General features: G+C 41.8%; 1 protein-coding gene across 1 annotated transcript in view; it reads right to left on the reverse strand.

The window, feature by feature from the left end:
* ehbp1 (EH domain binding protein 1) overlaps positions 1-19956 on the reverse strand; it is a 373177-nt gene that overhangs the window by 121763 nt on the left and 231458 nt on the right. The window contains exons 14-16 of the mRNA XM_055638879.1: positions 15564-16478; positions 15406-15447; positions 9399-9545 (exon numbers count right to left, since the gene is read on the reverse strand). Coding sequence (XP_055494854.1) covers positions 9399-9545; positions 15406-15447; positions 15564-16478 — 1104 coding nt within the window. The remainder of the gene's footprint in view (positions 1-9398; positions 9546-15405; positions 15448-15563; positions 16479-19956) is intronic.

Raw genomic sequence — 19956 nt, forward strand, 5'->3', positions numbered from 1 at the left:
GAATTGGGAAAGGTCTCCTCATTATTTTTACAACAATCTCACAGATTCTCTGATCATTCATATCTTTTATTTAATCATACACAATTGTCAATAAATGTTTGTTTGATATTTTCTTTTAAACATTTCAAAATTGAATCTAATCTGTGGCTACCTCACAATATAATTAATTTCAGATTTATTATGTTGCTTTCAGAAAATGTTCTTCAACAAAATTCAATAAGACAGTGATGGTAACTGCAACAGGCCAGTTAGGTTGTTATTGTGATTATAGTCGGAATTAGTTTAACATTATAGAATTTCACATGCTATGTTATTCTAGGTGATAATCACAGTTTTCATTAGACATCTTGTACAGTGCAACAGTTAATAACAACAGCCAACAATAAGGATGGGCACTGTGCAGGAAGAACTGATGATTTGATTAGCTTTTGTGGTGCAATTGAAGGAGCTGTCTCTCTCTGATTTTTCATTTTGAAGAAAAGCTTTGATCTCACTTCAAGTCAATTCAAGAACATCAAGTGACAAGCCTGTTTGAAACACCCCAGTCGTTAGGCCTAAATGCCCCAAACTGTTTTATCTTAATAGGCATCCACGGGAAGGTAACAAGAAAGAAAGAGCTAAAGTAAGTCACTCAAGGAGCATGTGACTCCTCACACTTAACTGAGTTCACTCCATTTTCTATACATCTATATGCTTGTACTTTATTGTTGCCAGCAGCAATGACATGTATTGTGACTAAAAAGAAGAGTTTCTACTTTAAAGTATTGTTTTGCATTTGTTCATGTCAGTGCAGGTCACAAACACAGAAATGAAAAGTCACCAGATTGCCACGGCACAAATTGTCTCGGCGGCTAAAATCAAACAAAGCCCAATTAAACTAATCATAACGTCCCAGTGAACACAAGGAAGCTCACCTGGCATTTCTGGAATTGAGCATGAATTCCCAACTCTACCCAGTACTTGGTACTTTAATTACCCAGCCCAAACACTGTGAAATTGCTCCTCTGATCTACTAATGGGTGAGAAATCCTGCCGATGTGGTTTCATGCCAAGGGGCCATTTCAAGATACAGCAATGTTACTGATGGCATTCTAATGGAGATGACACTTCCCAAGACTCAAAAGGGAAAATGAAGGGGATGCAGTTTACTATGCCAGTGATTGTTCATTAATTACCAATTTGCTCACTGCTGGAGGCGAGCCATTACAGTACTTTGGATAAAAGTATCAATTCATTATGAAGACCACCTACGAACAATGACTGAGAAACGTACAGAACAATTAATATTAACTATTATCAAAAGGCACTTGAGATATCTAGCTTGTGCAATAAAAGTCTGACTGGCTTAACGTTGCACTAGCAGGCATTAAGTGGCAGAAAATTTGCAGATAAAACACTTTCATCTGTTCGACACGTGTTAAAATCTATAATTGTGAGCTGAAAACTATAATTCTAAAAGATCATCTGCTCCTGATTACACAGTTCAAGTTTATTCACAACATAAGGTTGCTTTTGCATAAAATCGCAACTTATTCAATCACATCATTTGCTAATTTACTGACTAAAATACATACTAGAAAAGTATGTTAATGTCCAACTCAGAACCTATGCTTCATATAAACATTCAATGTAAATTCAAGGGGTTTGATATTTTTAATGTTTAATTTAGATATTAAAATAAATACTGATACCTTTCCTCTAGCAGAGCTATCTTTATAAACACGTTAAGCAATTTTCATCCAGTATATGATCAGGAACGGAATCTCTTTAAATATTTTTTTCCAGAACTTGGTTTATATTTTGTAAACATTTTCCTGGTTAATTTCTTAGCCAAATGTCTTTTATTTTAATCCAGCATTATATATATCACCATCCTGCCCATTAATTGCACCAGAAATCGGACCAGCCTGAGAGAAATTCCTCTCCACTCCCGTTCCCAGCGAGTTCACCCCCATTATAATGTCAGTATATCATAGAATTATAACCAATCTGTAAATATTCCAATGGACACTAATACCCTACTTAATCAGATTTAGTTCATTTAGTTTTTAAACAGAAAATAGTTTAATGTCAGATCAGATATGTACATCATTAGTCTGTGTCATGTGGCCTCTCCTGTTTCCAACTGGCGAGGGATAGAGCGGGAGAAAATAATTTTCATATTGGAAAACTTGTTTTTGATTCATTTCATCATAATTTTTTGATGGTGATTTCAGTAGTGTAATTGAATAATCAGAACCAACGTCAAGCCAACAGACCATTTTTATTAGATTTTAGAACTGACTCCTGAGCAATTGTTCACTGCCTTGTTGTATTTCTGGCTAAATCTGTGAGCACATGGTCAATGAGGAAGGAGATACCGGTGCTAATACTTATGGAATGGTACAGTTGCTACTCAGTAAGAGGAGGAAGAAGACCAGAAAAGAAGGATATGGAAATAGGTATATTAGAGAAGATGAGGAGGTGTAAGGAGGTTGTTGTCAGACAATTGAGTCATAACTGGAGGAAAAGGAACAAGGTCAGTGGATGAAACATAGCCACATAGAAAATAGGTACAGGGGTAGGCCCTTCGAGCCAGCACTGCCATTCAATATGATCATGGCTGATCCTCCAAAATCAGTACCCTGTTCCTGCTTTCTCCCCATGTCCATTGATTCCGTTAGCACTAAGAGCTATATCTAACTTAGCTGTGTACCAACAGTGAATTGGCCTCCGCTGCCTGCTGTGGCAGAGAATTCCACAGATTCACAACTCTCTGGGTGAAATAGTTTTTTCTCATCTCAGTCCTAAACGGCCTACCCCTTATTCTTAAACTGTGACCCTTGGTTCTGGACTCCCCCAACATCTGGAAAATGTTTCCTGCATCTAGCCTGTCCAATCCCTTAAGAATTGTATATGTTTCTATAAGAATCCCTCTCATCCTTCTAAATTCCAGTGAATATAAGCCCATTTGACCCATTGTTTCATCATATGTCAGTCCCGCCATCCCTGGGAATTAACCTGGTGAACCTACACTGCACTCCCTCAATCGCAAGTAGATTTGAAAAAGAGCTGTTGTTGGCTGGAGAAGCAGAGGTGGAATTCAAGTGGAATTAGATGAACGTGCGAGTGGATTGGTGTACATGAAGTGTTGCAAGGGAAAGGAGGTCATTGATAATGTACATGGTTCCATTTCCCTGGCTTCACCATCCCAGTTCCATTTTTGTTCTTCATTGTTTTCTCAATTAGGGTGATTAAACTCTTCCTGAAATCTTACAGTCCACCGAGACCCTTAGCAATACAACTCGTGATACAATACTGACCAATTGTACAAACTGGCCAATATCCACATACACATTGATTCTGGAAATATTATTAAAACATTAAAATTCCTTGATTACTAATCTTTATTAATTAGTCTTTTCCTTGAATTAAGTAGCCTGCTGCAAATATGGAGGTGTGCCCACTCCTGACCTTGGACCCTGGGAACCATGGAAACAAGTCCTTCGGCCCATCAAGTACGTGCCAACCAGCGATCATCCGTTCACACTACATCTATGCTAATTTTACAGAAGCCAATTAACCTACAAACCTGCATATCTTTGAAATGTGGAAGGAAACCGGAGCACCCGGAGAAAACCCACGCGGTCACAGGGAGAATGTACAAACTCCACGCAGACAGTACCCGAGGTCAGGATCGAACGCAGGTGCCTGGCGCTGTGAGGCAGCAGCTCTACTGCTGTGCTGCCCCTCTAGGTCTCTAAACAGTGGCTACCCGCTGGTGACAGGGGATAATACTAGAATCAAATTGCAGGAAATGTATCTAGACAATGTAATCAAAGGAAAAACCATCCCCAACATCCCCTCTTGTCCCCCAATCATAGTTTTGAGTCCAACTGACTCAGTCATACAGAACAGAAACAGGCCCTTCAGCACAATATCAATGATCTCCTTTCCCTTGCAACGCTTCATGTACACCAATCCCTCGCACGTTCATCTAATTCCACTTGAATTCCACCTCTGCTTCTCCAGCCAATAACAGCTCTTTTACAAACCGTCTTTCAAATGAGGGAGTGCAACGTAGATTCACCAGGTTAATTCCCAGGGATGGCGGGACTGACATATGGTGAAAGAATGGGTCGACTGGGCTTATATTCACTGGAATTTAGAAGGATGAGAGGTGATCTTTCGATAGAAACATATAACATTCTTAAGGGATTGGACAGGCTAGATGCAGGAAACATTTTCTAGATGTTGGGGGAGTCCAGAACCAAGGGTCACAGTTTAAGAATAAGGGGAAGGCCGTTTAAGACCGAGATGAGGAGAAACCTTTTCACCCAGAGAGCTGTGAATCTGTGGAATTCTCTGCCACAGCAGGCAGTGGAGGCTAATTCATTGTTATTACACAGCTAAGTAAGATATAGCTCTTAGGGCTAACGGAATCAAGGGATATGGGGAGAAAGCAGGAACAGGGTACTGATTTTGGAGGATCAGCCATGATCATATTAAATGGCAGTGCTGGCTCAAAGGGCCGAATAGCCTACTCCTGCACCTATTTTCTATGTTGCTATGTTTCATCCACTGACCTTGTTCCTTTTCCTCCATTTATGACCCAATTGTCCGACAACGACCACCTTACACCTCCTCATCTTTAATATACTTATTTCCATATCCTTCTTTTCTGGTCTTCTTCCTCCTCTTACTGATTAGCAACTGTACCATTCCATAAGTATCTCCTTCCTCAATATCTGTTTAACCATGTGGAATTCCGTAACGGTAGAACATTTAATAACCCAGATATGTGGGGAGAAATTCATGATGAGAATTGATGCTACCCAAAAATTCTGGCCCGTCAAAATATTGGCAAACCACAATGAAAACTCTGGATCTGAATGAAAAAGTACGAGAAAGGACAAATGAACATTGTGCAGAAGCCATCCAGTGTAGGTGTAAAAGTATGAAGGATTCCTCATTATATAAAGGAACAATTCACCTAGTTAATTTTATCTAGAAGCTAACAACATACCTACAGAGAATATATAACAGCGGGAGGCAGAAATATAACTGGGCAGCACTAGTACCATCTTCTTACAAATTAATTAATGTATGATCATTTTAAAACAAGTGCCTGCCCACTTGAACAAAAGGAAATAAATCACCATGGAATTAGTTCAAGGTTTATAATCAATAAAATTATATTTTTTACAAATATTTAATGTTATTTAAGCGTACAGAGAGCCAGTCTTTCATCCATACAGCTAAATGCTTACGCAGCTAATACAAATATTTATTCTTGATGGCATTATTAAATGACTGCCAGAAAAATGACACGCTTTATTCCAATTCAGTGTGCTGCTTTCATGTCCTCTATCTACAATATGCCCTTGTCAATTTGACTATATGGCAAAACCCTCCTCTTGGAATATCAACTATATTTCAACAATACCGTTTAACATTATCACCCACCATACACCCTATGCCTGAAATAGAATAGGTTTCATTTATGTAAGAAAAATTGAAGCTGAAGATAAAAATCCCAATTCTGAATTTGTATCACAAAGAAGCAAGACACTTTAATCATAGTTTTAACTGTAATCTTCAAATAATGCATACCAAAGGCGGCATGTAGCCTTGCATAAAAGCCAAGATTAACCAAAAGCCTTTTAAAAAGGAATGAATTTATAGTTAAAATTACAGGTGAAACAAAATAGCACTTACATGGCAGTTACTTTCATATATGCACCTTGCCCGACAATCACAATAGCAATGTTTAGTTACTGTATGTAACTGTCCTCAAGAATGTTTATCAAAGTTATCAAAATATGCAAATCTAATACATAAATTACTGCCACAAAAATCTCATTTTTATTAATGTCTTGATACATACTTGCTGTTGTTTTTTTCTATTATTTTATTTGTATTATTTATTAATTTAATTTTTAATACTAAAAATTATATTTCAGAATGCAGTCTCTGTTCCCAACTCATTGATCTGTCTGGGAGCTGATCAGAAAGGTGCAGCTAATCTCCACCAGAGTGTAGGTCGGGTGGTTGCGTGGCCTCAGTCAGCATATAAAGATTTGAAAATGTTCCAATATCACTGCTCCTCGTCGGCCCCCAGTGTCTCACTGTTGGAACTGCAGTGATGTGCATAGCCAGGACAGGACGCACGCACTCCAGCTGCATTGCCCTCAATATACTACCGAAACCAACCATCACATACAAACTACTACAATGTGGATGAGAAACGAAACCAAACGAAACAGAACAATACTCGAGCAGGGTTGATATTGGTGGGGGTTACCAAGATCTCCATGTTACAAATCCATCACACATTGCAGGGCACAGAATTTAAAAAAAAAGCAATGCAAAGTATTGTTTTGAAGAGAAATATACTTGAATCATTTCTCTCTCCCTGGCACTGCTCACCAGTCATGTTCTATTTAACGCACAGTTGAGCTTTGGATCAGAGATATGCACCAGCACATCTGGAGGTACATACTCTCCACCTGTAAAACATATCTCTGTCCACTCAACAACACTCATTCACTGCCTCAGCTAATTGAATGCTAAAACCCTCATCCATACTTCAAGACTTGATTATTCCCAGTATCATACTTTCCTTCAACCAAATGTCTTCTGCAAATTCTGTTGCCGGTGATTTGGAGCAACAATGTATAGAGTCACAGAATTGTACCGGGATCCTGTGGTTCACCAAGTCAATGCTGAACTTTTAGTTCATCCACACTGATCCTCTTTGCCCGCATTAGGTCAGTGTCCTCTAGCCTTACATGTTCAAGTGCCTGTCTCATTGTATCTTGAAAGTAGTAATTGTATCAGATTCCACCACCACTTACTTCTTCCAGATATTCACCACTTTGTTCAGAGTCATGCAACAATGACACAGGCCCCTCGGCACAACTAGACCATGCCCACCAAGATTTCCCAACTAACTTAGTTGCATATACCCATATTTGGACAATGTTCCTTTAAGTCTTTCCTAACCATGTACCTGTCCAAATGTTGTTTAAATGTGTTACAGTCCCTGCCTCACAACCTCCTCTACCATATTGTTCCATATTTCCTCTATCCTCTGTGTCCCTCCAGTTCCTATTAAATCTTTCCCCTTACACCTGTGCCATCATGTTAGTGATTGCCCTATCCTAGGAAAAAGAGTGTGCATTCACCCTATTTATTCCCTCATGAATGCCCTGAAGTGGGGGGGGGGACTATGTATAAACACTGCTGTAATTTCTACATGGTGAAACCAAAATGTATAAAAATGGCCTTTATTAAAATCAGACAATGTGCACTTCAACCACATGTGATTTTTTTCTATTACAAATCTCAAATTGTGGACACACAGGCAAATAAATAAATGATGGGTCTTTGTCCCAAACATTATGGAGGGCACCGTGTAATCCTTAAAGTTGTTTGTTCTCTTCTAATTCTGGTCATTTGCTCACAGTCAAGTTTAATTATTGCTCCTCTCGAAGCTGTGCCTTTAGCTACCAAGGCATTAAGCTTTAACATTCTCATGGGCTCTATATATTTTTTTCCTCATTTAAACAGCTCTTTAAAATGTAGATCTTTGGCCAAGTTATGTCAATTCATCTGACGCACAGGAAGGTATTTTGATCTCATTAACGACACTATATAAATGTTGCTGTTGGAACTAAGTGATCAATGAGGAAGGATTGACAATAAATCACAGTTTGCATTGTGGACATGATTTCAGGAGCCACAAATGATAGCCACAGCATTTATCAGCAAAATATGGCCCAACCAAGGCTGCACAAGCTATTTGTGCAGCCTTGGTGAAATGGTGAAAACAGCTGCTAAATGAGTACTTTGTTAATAGGATTCACCGGTTAGAAAATCTGTTTTTGATGTGTGGCTTTTACGTTATTTGTTGATTATCAGAGATTGAAAGCAAAGAAATACAAAACATATTTGAATCATGAACATTAATGTGATGATTTGACAACACTTTCGTAGAGCAGCAAATTAGACCTTTAGACCTTCTGGAGAGAGTGACAGTGCAGAAACAGGCCCTTTGGCCCATCGAGTCCACGCTGACCAGTCTTCATCACGTACACTAGCACTATCCAACATACTAGAGAAATTTACAATTTCACCAAAGCTACTTAACCTACAAACCTGTACGAGTTTGGAGTGTGGGAGGAAACTGGAGCACCCAGAGTATTCTAGATACTGAGGATGAATCACATCCCACACCCACTAACTGAATGGAGTCTCCATTGGCCTCCACCCCCCATCTTCAACAGCAGTTTGGGAGCTTTGCTTGGTCTCGTATTTCCCTCTCATTGTCATAGTCATGAAGGGGGCAAACCGAGTAAATTGGGGGAGGAATTGAAGCAGACCCAGTAGTAAATATCTGGAGGGGTTGTCTGGTTATTTCATAAGGTCATGAGCAGAATTAGGCAATTCGGCCCATCAAATCTACTCTGCCATTTAATCATGGCCTAACCCCATTCTCCTGCCTTCTCCCCATAACCCCTGACACCTGTACTAATCAAGAATCTATCTATCTCTGCTTTAAAAATATCCACTGACTTGGCCTCTACAGCCTTCTGTGGCAAAGAATTCCACAGATTCACCACCCTCTGCTAAAGAAATTCTTTCTCATCTCCTTCTTAAAGGAGCATCCTTTCATTCGGAGGCTGTGACTAGTCCTAGACTCTCCCACTAGTGGAAACATCCTCTCCACATCCACTCCATCCAGGCCTGTCACTATTCTGTATGTTTCAATGAGCCCCCCCTCCTCCCTCCTCCCTCCCCTCCTCATTCTTCAAAACTCCAGTGAGTACAGGCCCAGTGACATTCATGACAGTGTAAAGAGCGCCTATGCCCACTGCTGGCCCCCTCCTTCTTCTATTGGACATGAATTAATTGATTACAAACTGGTTACATTTACAGACGATCCTGATTAGGAAACCCAAAAATAAAGTGAGGTAAAGTGTGCATCTAAGTTGATCAGTGGCAAATGATATCAGATATAACTAAACACAGACTCTATCACAACACAACTATTTAAATAAAGAAAGCCAATTATTTCCAATTTACTAAAATGACTATTTTCTGCAATGAAGTATCTTTTATCTGACTTGAACAAACTCAGGATTTCACAGTCTTTTGGAATCATGTTTTAGGATACGGTGAGGGTAAACATATGCCGTCCTTTAGCAGAATAATGTATTGTGGATTATCTGTAATAAATGGTCACAGTATCAAACAACAAGCACTTCTAGTGGCTGGCAAACTGACGGCTAATCCATACCCAGTGCACAATTTCTAGATCTAATGCTTGTTATTGCTAAAAAGGGTTGTGGAGTTAGTTAATGCAGCAGGGAATCTCCTTGGATGATAAAATGGATTGAGTAGTTAGAGACCATTACCTCATTCAAATGCTTGCTTTGAGTTGGTGTGATTGGTTGGAAGGCCAGTTGTTTATTATTTCCTGCCTTTAACGCTGCATCCCTCCTTGCTTGTTCCAGAAGAAGTCTCGCTCGCTCCTTCAGTTCTTCTTGCCTTGTTGTTATTCTCTATAACAAATAAAGAAATATCTCAAATCTGTCTTGCAGTTTGCACATGCATAACAACATTTGTTTCTGCACTATGACAGGATGATGGAAACAAATGATTATAAACAACAAAATAATATTAGAGACATTCTCTGCCTGTGCACGATTTATCAATCTTATTAGATATGTTTTTGTTGTAAAATTACTAAAGACTCAATATATCAAACCCCCAATGAGGAGCAAGGAATTGGAAAATCTACTGAGACTATCGTCCTCATACCCCCTCCTCCCTGACCACCCACCACCCCCACCACCAGACATCGCCTCGACCTCAGTCCATTAACCTGCCATCCTCCGGCCCCAACCCCCATCCTTGCCGTGTGCTCACCATCCCCCCCTGACCTCCACCTCTCTGATACCAAACGGCCTGTCCTCAGCAGAAGCCTCACCTTTGTCCCCGTCTGTCCCCACCTCAATGAGTTCCGCGCCCGCCACGATGTCGAGCTCTTCTTCCGTCGCCTCCGCCTCAATGCGTTCTTCCAAGGGAAGGAGTCCTCGCCCCCCAGTGATGACCCCTTATTCCGTCTCCAACGGACCCCCTCCTCATGGCCATCTACCGGCTTTAAACCTTTTTATTTTAAACTGCCGGCGGGACATCAACCGCCTCAACTTCTCCACAACCCCTGTCTCACTCTAACCTCTCCCCCCCTGAACGTACAGCCCTCCACTCACTCTGCAACAACCCAGACTGGGTGATCAGACCTGCCGACAAGGGAGGTGGCGTGGTAGTCTGGCGCACTGATATCTACAAGGCTGAGGCCACGCGCCAACTCTCAGCCACCTCCTCCTACTTATCCCTGGACCATGACCTCACAGGTGAGCACCAGGCTACTATCTCTAGCACCATCACTGACTTCATCAACTCCGGCTCCCTGCCCTCCCGAGCCTCCAACCTCATCATTCCCCAGCCACGCACGGCCCGATTTTACCTTCTCCCCAAAATCCACAAACCTGACTGTCCTGGTAGACCCATTGTCTCTGTCTGTTCGTGCCCTACCAAACTTATTGCCACATACCTCGACCCCATCCAATCCCCCCTGGTTAAATCCCTCCCTATCAATGTTCAAGACACCTCACACGCTCTTCATCTACTCCAGGACTTCCGTTTTAGACAACAGACAATAAGTATAGTAGTAGGCCATTCGGCCCTTTGATTCAGCACCGCAATTCAATGTGATCATGGCTGATCATCCCCAATCAGTATCCCGTTCCTGCCTTCTCCGCATATCCCCTGACTTCGCTATCTTTAAGAGCCCTGTCTAGCTCTCTCTTGAAAGTATCCAGAGAACCTGCCTCCACTGCCCTCTGAGGCAGAGAATTCCACAGACTCACAACTCTCTGTGAGAAAAAGTGTTTCCTTGTCTCCGTTCTAAATGGCTTACTCCTTATTCTTAAACTGTGGCCCCTGGTTCTGGACTCCCCCAACATCGGGAACACGTTTCCTGCCTCTGGACTGTCCAAACCCTTAACAATCTTATATGTTTCAATAAGATCCCCTCTCATCCTTCTAAACTCCAGAGTGTACAAGCCCAGCTGCTCCATTCTCTCAGCATATGAGTCCCACCATCATTACGCTGCACTCCCTCAATAGCAAGACTGTCCTTCCTGAAATTATGGGACCAAACTGCACACAATACTCCAGGTGTGGTCTCACTAGGGCACAATGGCAGAAGGACCTCTTTGCTCCTATACTCGACTCCTCTTGTTATAAAGGCCAACATGTCATTCGCTTTCTTCACTGTCCCCATTGTCCTCACCTTCCACCCTACCAGCCGTCACATACAAAAATAATCCTCTGACATTTTCGCCACCTCCAACGTGATCCCACCACTTGCCACATCTTCCCATCTCCTCCCCTGTCTGCTTTGCGCAGAGACCGCTCCCTCCGTAACTCCCTGGTTAATTCATCCCTTCCCACCCGAACCACCCCCTCTCCGGGCACTTTCCCTTGCAACTGCAGGAAATGCTACACTTGTCGCTTTACCTCACCCCCTTGACTCCATTCAAGGACCCAAGCAGTCCTTCCAGGTGCGGCAGAGGTTCACCTGCTCTTCCTCCAACCTCATCTATTGCATCCGCTGCTCTAGATGTCAGCTGCTCTACATCGGTGAGACCAAGCGTAGGCTTGGCGATCAGTTCGCTGGGTTTGCAATAAAAAACCTGATCTCCCGGTGGCTCAGCACTTCAACTCCCCCATTCCAAATCCGACCTTTCTGTCCTGGGCCTCCTCCATGGCCAGAGTGAGGCCCACCGTAAATTGGAGGAGCAGCACCTCATATTTCGCTTGGGTAGTTTACACCCCAGCGGTATGAACATTAACTTCTCTAATTTCAGGTAGTCCTTACTTTCTCCTCCCCTTCTCAGCTCTCCCTCAGCCCACTGGCTCCACCTCTTCCTTTCTTCTTCTTTGTCCCCGCCCCACCTACCCTCACATCAGTCTGAAGAAGGGTTTCGACCAGAAACGTTGCCTATCTCCTTTGCTCCAAAGATGCTGCCTCACCCGCTGAGTTGCTCCAGCTATTTCGTCTACCTCTGGCAAATTTAATTCCTTTGTTCAAGAAGGGTGGGAGGCAAGAAGTGCAAAATCCACAGTTTATTAGATTAACTCCTGCAGTTGGCAAGATGCAGGCATCTACAATCCGGAAGAAAGTGTGAGTCATTTCGAAAAGCTTGATGTCAATAAAACCAAATCAACATGGTTTTTCATGTCCATAAGTCTCTGAAAATGGCAAGCAGGTAGATTGGGTGGTGAAGAAAGCAGATGGCATGCTTGCCCTCATAGGTTGGGGCTTAAAATATAAAATGTGTGATGTTATGTTGCATTATTCACAGTGGGGAGTGCAGTGTGCAGTTCTGTGGCACACACTCGGATGGATGTAGTTGTACTGGAGGGAGATTCATTAGAACATCACCCCAACTGGAAGACTTCACTTATGGGGAGCCGTTGGATAGGCTGGGGTTGTTTTCTCTGGAATGGAGAAGACTGAGGGATGAGCTGTTAGATGTATATAAAATAGTAAGGACCATAGATAGGGGAGATAATCTTTTTTCCCCATGGTAGTGATATCAAAGAGTTGAGGATATAGGTTTAAAAGGGAAGGGATTTTAAAGGGTATCTTAGGGGAAAGTTTTTTTTATACCCAGGGAAATGTTGGTATCAGATATGCATTGCTAGAGAAGGTGGTGGAATCATACACTCCCACTATATTTAAGAGACATTCAGTAAAGCAACTGAATAGGCAAGAAGCCAGTGTGGATAAATGAGGTTACGGAAGATGAGGTTACAAGAAGGTTGGCATGGTCATGGTGGTATGAAGGGCCCATATCTGTACTGGATAACTCTATGACTGTGAGGTGATAGGTACATTTTGAAAAGATGAGGGAATTGAGGGCTCTGGGGAAGTGGCTGAGAGAAGGAGTTGAGGACTGGGTCAGATGAGACATCTTCATCCTGAAGGTACACAAAATTGCTGGAGAAACTCAGCGGGTGCAGCAGCATCTATGGAGCGAAGAAAATAGGCGACGTTTTGGGCCGAAACCCTTCTTCAGACTTCATCCTGAACACTGGGGCAGGCTTGAAGGAGCAAGTGGCAACTCCTGCTTCTCATGTTGAAAAGTGAAAAATTAAATACCTCTTAGGAATAAATCTACACCATCATAACTGCCAGCCTTCTTGCAATTAACAAGTCAGGTTTTGTTAAGAAAAGGAAGTAAATTGTGAGTATTGATTTATATGTTTTATATCAGCCTTAGTGGCCATGTCACACATTGCATGCAAAGCAACGCTGTGCGAGTGGCATCACGCTATTCAACAACAGTTTATTCAAAACATTGATTTCAGGATTTAAAAGGGAAAAAACAATTAACTATTGAATAAAAAGATTCCATATTGAAGGAAAGCCGAAACAATGGTAGCAACTAATGCACCTATTATTCCAGCCAAGTCATTTGTGGCTCTTGAACCAAAAATCAAGCAAACTAAATAAATAAATAGTGAGGAACTCAATGTCTAATAGTCGAGCAATAAATTGCATTCCATTTATTTTCAGAAGGAGAGTTCTCACACTTCATCAGCACTAACCTTCAGGGAGCACATACGTCTCCAGTAGGATAAACTTGCTCAATTTCCAAAGCAGCATCATAAAGTATCAAGCAGTGCATGGCTCACTACTTGCCTATTTCTTTTGCAGTGAGGTTGCCTCTACAAGAGTCTACTGAGCAAACTTTACATCCCCTTGACAGTTCCACTTAATTTTCATCTGTTATGCCATGATCACATTGAATGGCAGTGCTGGCTCAAAGGGCCGAATGGCCTACTCCTGCACTTATTGTCTATTAACACAGCCCTGTGATTACATATCAGATAAACACATCTTGATCTGCCGGTGGCTAGTGGTGATGGGAAAGATCTTCACAAAATGAGCATCCAGAACAAGCTGCATTGGTGCTGCCTCCTGTACAATTGTGAAACTCATCAATGTCACCAATAACCCCCACCCTGCCCAAAATTCACTTGGACCATTTCCGACACTTCTCCCCCTGTTCTTGATCAGGAGGAACAGCACCTCATATCCTGCCTGCTTAGTCCACAACACAACGGCACGACATTAAATTCTCCAATTTCAGGTCATCCATATTGTCCATAGAGACCTGTTATGCCACTGCAAATAAGAATGTAATTGTTCTGTTTTTAGTACATATGCCAATGAAACTCTTCACCTCCTCTGTTCTGTTCTCTAACTGCCCTGGTCCTCTCTCACACACCCTTCTGCTGACAATACCCCCAGCCCCTGATCTTCCAGTGTTTCCCCTTTTCACACACACACCTCCCACAGGAACCCCATCCTCACTCCCCTCCCTCCGTTGTTCCCATCTACCACCACCAGTTATTTGGTTCCACTTGCTTTCCAGTCTATTCCAGAATCTGCCCCAAATCATCTCCGCTGCTCACCTCCCTGATGCTGTTGCTCTCTCCACCCTTCCCTCGCCCACCTGTCTGTTACCTGCTCATCAATACCTCCTCACCTGCATCCACCTATTTCTTGCTAGCGCTTGCCCCGTCACTCTCTCTGCACCTTTATGTACCGGCTACTTCTCCTTTACCCTTTCAGTCTAGATGAAGGATCTCAGCCCAAAATGCTGCCTCTGCATTTCCCTCTACAGATGCTGCTTGCCCCCAGCTGCTCTTTCTTTTCAGCTACAGATTCCAGCATCTGCAGTCTCTTGTGCCTCCAATTAATTTTCCTCACTTGGAGTGTGTATTTATCACTGTCCATTCTTTCAATTCATGTTAAACTGACATCCTGCAATGATGCAATTAATTCATCTGATTAGGCCCTGCCAAAAATGAGTAAGCATTTGGCTAGGTTTCCAGAAGTCACTGAGCTTGACATGATGCATTAGTAACCTTGTGAGCAATATTAAACAATCAAATCATGCTTCAGACATCTCCTTTGATGAAGGGCCATTAATAGTAACAACAGTATTGTTGCTACAAGGATAGGTTTTGCCTTTGATTATCACTGTACCTCGGTACATCTGACCATAAAGGACCATTGCACTTTGATGCTGATGCTCCCCCTTTGCTTGCCTCTCTCCTTTCCCCATAGGTGGAGAGATAGTTCAATTTACACAGCACAGCCTCTCATAAGGGTTGTGGGTTCATTCTTGCAAATGACAAAGTGCAAAGAGGAAAGATTTCTCCAAATCGCAGACCGGAGAAACATTCCAAAGTGCCTACTTTTAAAGGACGTCTCAGTCAGACCAAAACAACACATTCTGAGTTAATTCAGTATTGACTCAGTAACACTTGTTCTCTCACCTTCTCTTCAGTGACTTCCTCTGTTTGCTGGGACGAGTTCAGCTAAACTCCAAAAAAAAGACAAAAGTAAATTACTTTTCTTGAAAGAAAAAGTTAATTAGCAAATTACATTTTGAGAGTAAAATAGGTCATACACAAATGACAATAAAGAACCTTGCCTCAATATTTTGTTTCTGTTGACCTGAATGATTGAAACATGTGGTGACAGTTTCTGCTGTGTTGTCATTTTCTGAGTGCCGCAATGTTGCCCGTTTTTTCTTGATGAGGTCTGCATCCCTGTTGTAAGAGAATCCCAGTTTATGGACTGGAGTGGTGATGGATCTTCGAGCCGGAGAAGTGGGCTCTGGACTTGTGCTCTCTGTGCAGTCTGAAAAGTGAAGCTTCCTGTGCTCATGGTCATAGGTTGAACTCTTGTGTCTTTCTGTTACAGTATCCTCATATACAAGAGATGGTACTTTATATTCCTTTTGATCACTCTCATTTAACAAGTCATTTAAGACAGCAGTGTCTACTTTCAACAGTTTCCTTTTGTTTAATGAAGGCGGTACTTGTGCTTGTGGCAATGATTCTTCTGTGCTTTCACTTTTGCCGTTATCCTCCAATGCAGAACTTTTGACAGAGTTCTGTTCATGAGGGTTATCATATTGTGCCACAGCAAAAGTGTTAGTCCTTTGTGAGGAAGATTTTGCTGCACTTATATTGAAATGGTCTTCAGCTGCCTGATGTTGACTTTGCAACTCACTGTCACTGATGAATACTGTGTCTTCCTGAGATGAAGCATCAAGTGATAGACCAGTGGGTTGTTGTGCTGCTGGTTTAACTTCAGTTATCTCTGCGTAAAACTGCTCCTGGTCAATAGAGCTGTTTGTATCAGTTTCAAAGTTCCCGACTTTGTATTTACTTTTACTGCTATTTTCTTCAATCTGCACAACATTTAATTCTTCCCCACTGAAATGTGCCCTTATTTGATAAAGGTAGGTCATTACAGACAGTTTATCAGGAATGGCCAATAGAACCATATCTGCAGGCTCCAATAATCGCGATATTCCCAAGCTTGCAAAGCCATCATAAGCCTATGAAAAATATTGGGATCAGTTAGACATTGCAGTACTTAGTTAAAATAACTTTACACAGCTTTACCATTTGTAACAAATACAGTTCTGCAAGACAGACATCATTAAGTTCCATAGTAACAAAGAAACACTGATCATTTTATTAATATACCTGCTATCTAAAATTCTTAATTATATTTCCAAGCACTTATTAAAAAGTCAATATGAATTCTGCAATGTATTGCTGATTAAATACATTACTATTTCACAATAATTTGTTTTATGTACCTTCTATATTATGTGATAATGTCATCTCATATAATATCCTAACAGATTTACGAAGAAACAACTTAGTGGAGTCATGTTGCAGTTTTACAAGACGTTGGTGAGGCTGCATTTAGAGTATTGTATTCAGTTCTGGGCACCATGTTATAGGAAAGGGGAAAAGATTTAATAGGAATCTTGAGGGGTAACTTTTTCACACAAAGGATGGTTGGTGTATGGAATGAGCTGCCGCAGAGGGTAGTTAAAGCTGGGACTATCGCAACATTTAAGAAACAGTTAGGTGCATGGTTAGGGCAGGTTTGGAGGGATATAATAATAATAATAATAATAATTTTATTTATAGAGCACTTTAAAAACAAACATAGCTGCAACAAAGTGCTGTACATCACTAATCATTGACAAAAAAGTTAATACACACCAAAAATAACAATCAAAAGAAATAGTAGGAAAAGACATGTAAAATAAAGAAACATCAAAAACACCACAAACAGAAGCAAAGCCTCAGGCATGGTCAAAAGCCAGGGAGTACAAATGCGTTTTACACTGGATTTGAAGATGGACAGTGAGGGGGCCTGTCTGATGTGCAGCGGCAGGGTGTTCCATAGTGCCGGAGCAGCAACAGAGAAGGCTCTATCCCCTCTGAGCCTCCGACTAGACCTCGGTACCTCCAGGAGCAGCTGACCAGCTGACCTGAGGGACCGGGCAGGAGTGTATGGGTGGAGCAGCTCAGAGAGGTAAGGCGGGGCGAGCCCATTCAGAGATTTAAAAACAAATAACAGTAACTTAAAATGAACCCGAAAGTGCACCGGTAGCCAGTGTAGGGAGGCCAGAATTGGCGATATGTGCTCCCTCTTTCGAGTCCCTGTTAAAAGGCGAGCAGCAGCATTCTGAACCAACTGGAGACGAGCCAGTGAAGAACGAGCAACACCAAAATAGAGCGCGTTACAGTAATCCAGCCTAGATGTAATAAAGGCATGGATTACTGTCTCAAAATGCTGCCGCTCGAGAATGGGCTTCACCTTCGCCAGCTTCCTTAGGTGAAAGAAGCTGGACTTAACCACCGCGCATATTTGGCGATCTAATTTAAAGTCACTGTCCATCCTAAAACCCAGGTTCACAACTGTTGGCTTCACGTACCTTGACAATGGACCTAAATCAACAAATGGAGGTTCACGGCAGCCATTGGGATCAAATAAAATCACCTCTGTCTTCTTTTCATTAAATCCAAGAAAGTTTAGGGCCAACCAGGACTTAATGTCATCAAAACAAGACAGAAGCGATTTTACAGAAAAGGCATCTTCCCCCCTCAGCGGCAAATAAAGCTGGGTATCATCTGCATAACAGTGGAAGGAGATGCCATGCTTTCTAAGGATGGAACCCAGAGGAAGTATGTACAGCGAGAAAAGCAGGGGCCCCAGAATCGAACCCTGTGGAACCCCATATGACAGGGGAGCGGAAGAGGATTCAAACCCAGCAAGGCTAACACACATGGTTCTGCCCGCCAGATAGGACCTGAACCATCCCAGGGCACTGTCGCAGATGCCCACTAACTGCTGTAGCCGAGATAATAAGATATTATGGTCCACCGTATCAAAGGCGGCAGACAAGTCCAGCAGGACAAGAACCACACAATCCCCAGAATCATTAGCCAGGAGGATATCGTTAAAAACCCTTAGCAATGCTGACTCCGTGCTGTGCATGGTTTTAAATCCAGACTGGAAGATCTCCCGAATATCATGCTCCTCCAGGAATAGTTTTAGCTGAGCATAAACAACTCTCTCCAGTAATTTAGAAATAAAAGGCAATTTCGAGATGGGTCTAAAATTGGCCAGAACAGATTGATCCAGGCCAGGTTTCTTAAGTAGTGGTTGCACTACCGCATGCTTAAAACTCACGGGGACAACCCCAGAACACAAGCTGCTATTAATAATGGTAAGAACCGACTGCCCTATACTAGAGAAAACCTCCTTAAAAAGATGTGGAGGGACTGCATCACAAGGAGAACCCGATGGCTTAATATGGGAAACCACATCCTTTAAATACGATATAGTCACAGGCTCAAACTTGTTGAATACCACCAGGCAAGGGACCGAAACAGAAGGGTCAGAGGCAGGTGCTGAAATGTTAGCCCTTAAGGAAACAACCTTATCAACATCAATATGGGCTAAATGCAGGCGGGTGGGACATGTTGGCCGGTGTAGGCAAGTTGGGCCGAAGGGCCTGTTTCCACGCCGTATGATTCAATGACTCTGTTTGGAAGCTGCTAAATAACTGTTTCATTTCAGTTGGTCTAACAATCACACTCATGTAACACACATGCAAGTCAAACATGTTATTTACACTTCTTAGAAACATAGAAAATGAGAGCATCAAAACGACACAATGGGATAAGGGAAAATCTTTGCATCTGACCTACAAGAAGAGAAACCGTGCAAAGTATCACATTCCTTGCCCACTCATGGTTCCAAAGACAAATTGAGAAAAAAATGACAGCGATGCGTACATTATATTACAATTGCAGATTATGCTGCTAACACAATGAATAAATAATGCAATAATAACAACTCTTACCACCACCCCGCTATCAATTTCTTCTTTAAATGAAAACAAATTTCATGTACAAATTACATATACATATACAATTGGTTCATAATCCAAATAGGTCAAACTTTTAAAATATAGGAGAGAAAAACAGATTATCAAGATCAAGGTGGAATATTAATATAAATCTGTAGATTATAAAACTACTTGCATTTATGTAGCGTTTAAAATGTTGTTTAAAAACATGAAGCATATTTTTTCTAAGCTCTCAGAGGCAAAGGAGGACGGATTATGTAAAGCTTAGAGATGAATTAAAAGGAAAGGTGTAGAAAAAGTCAAGAGTGCAGAGTTATAGTGTGGATTGTCAGCATCATAGGTTGTGGTGAGAGAAATGGAAATGTGCAGAGATTTGCAAGAGTAGATCAGCCATAATCTGACTGAGTGGCACAGCAAACGAGGGGGCTGCCCCTGCATGTTTGTATGCATTTAAAGGGGCCCCTTGACAAACAAATGGAGATATTGAAGGAAAAGGATTATATAGGGCAAGGCAGTGGCAAGCTGGCTTTAAACATTAGTATCAACACTCACAGGGAACCCAATGTGGCCCAGCAAAGACAGCAACGTATTAATGTAGATAAAAGTGATAGGTGTTTAAATAAACTAAACTTTACAG

This window comes from Leucoraja erinacea, chromosome 8 (genome assembly GCF_028641065.1).
Source record: "Leucoraja erinacea ecotype New England chromosome 8, Leri_hhj_1, whole genome shotgun sequence".
NCBI lineage: Eukaryota > Metazoa > Chordata > Chondrichthyes > Rajiformes > Rajidae > Leucoraja > Leucoraja erinaceus.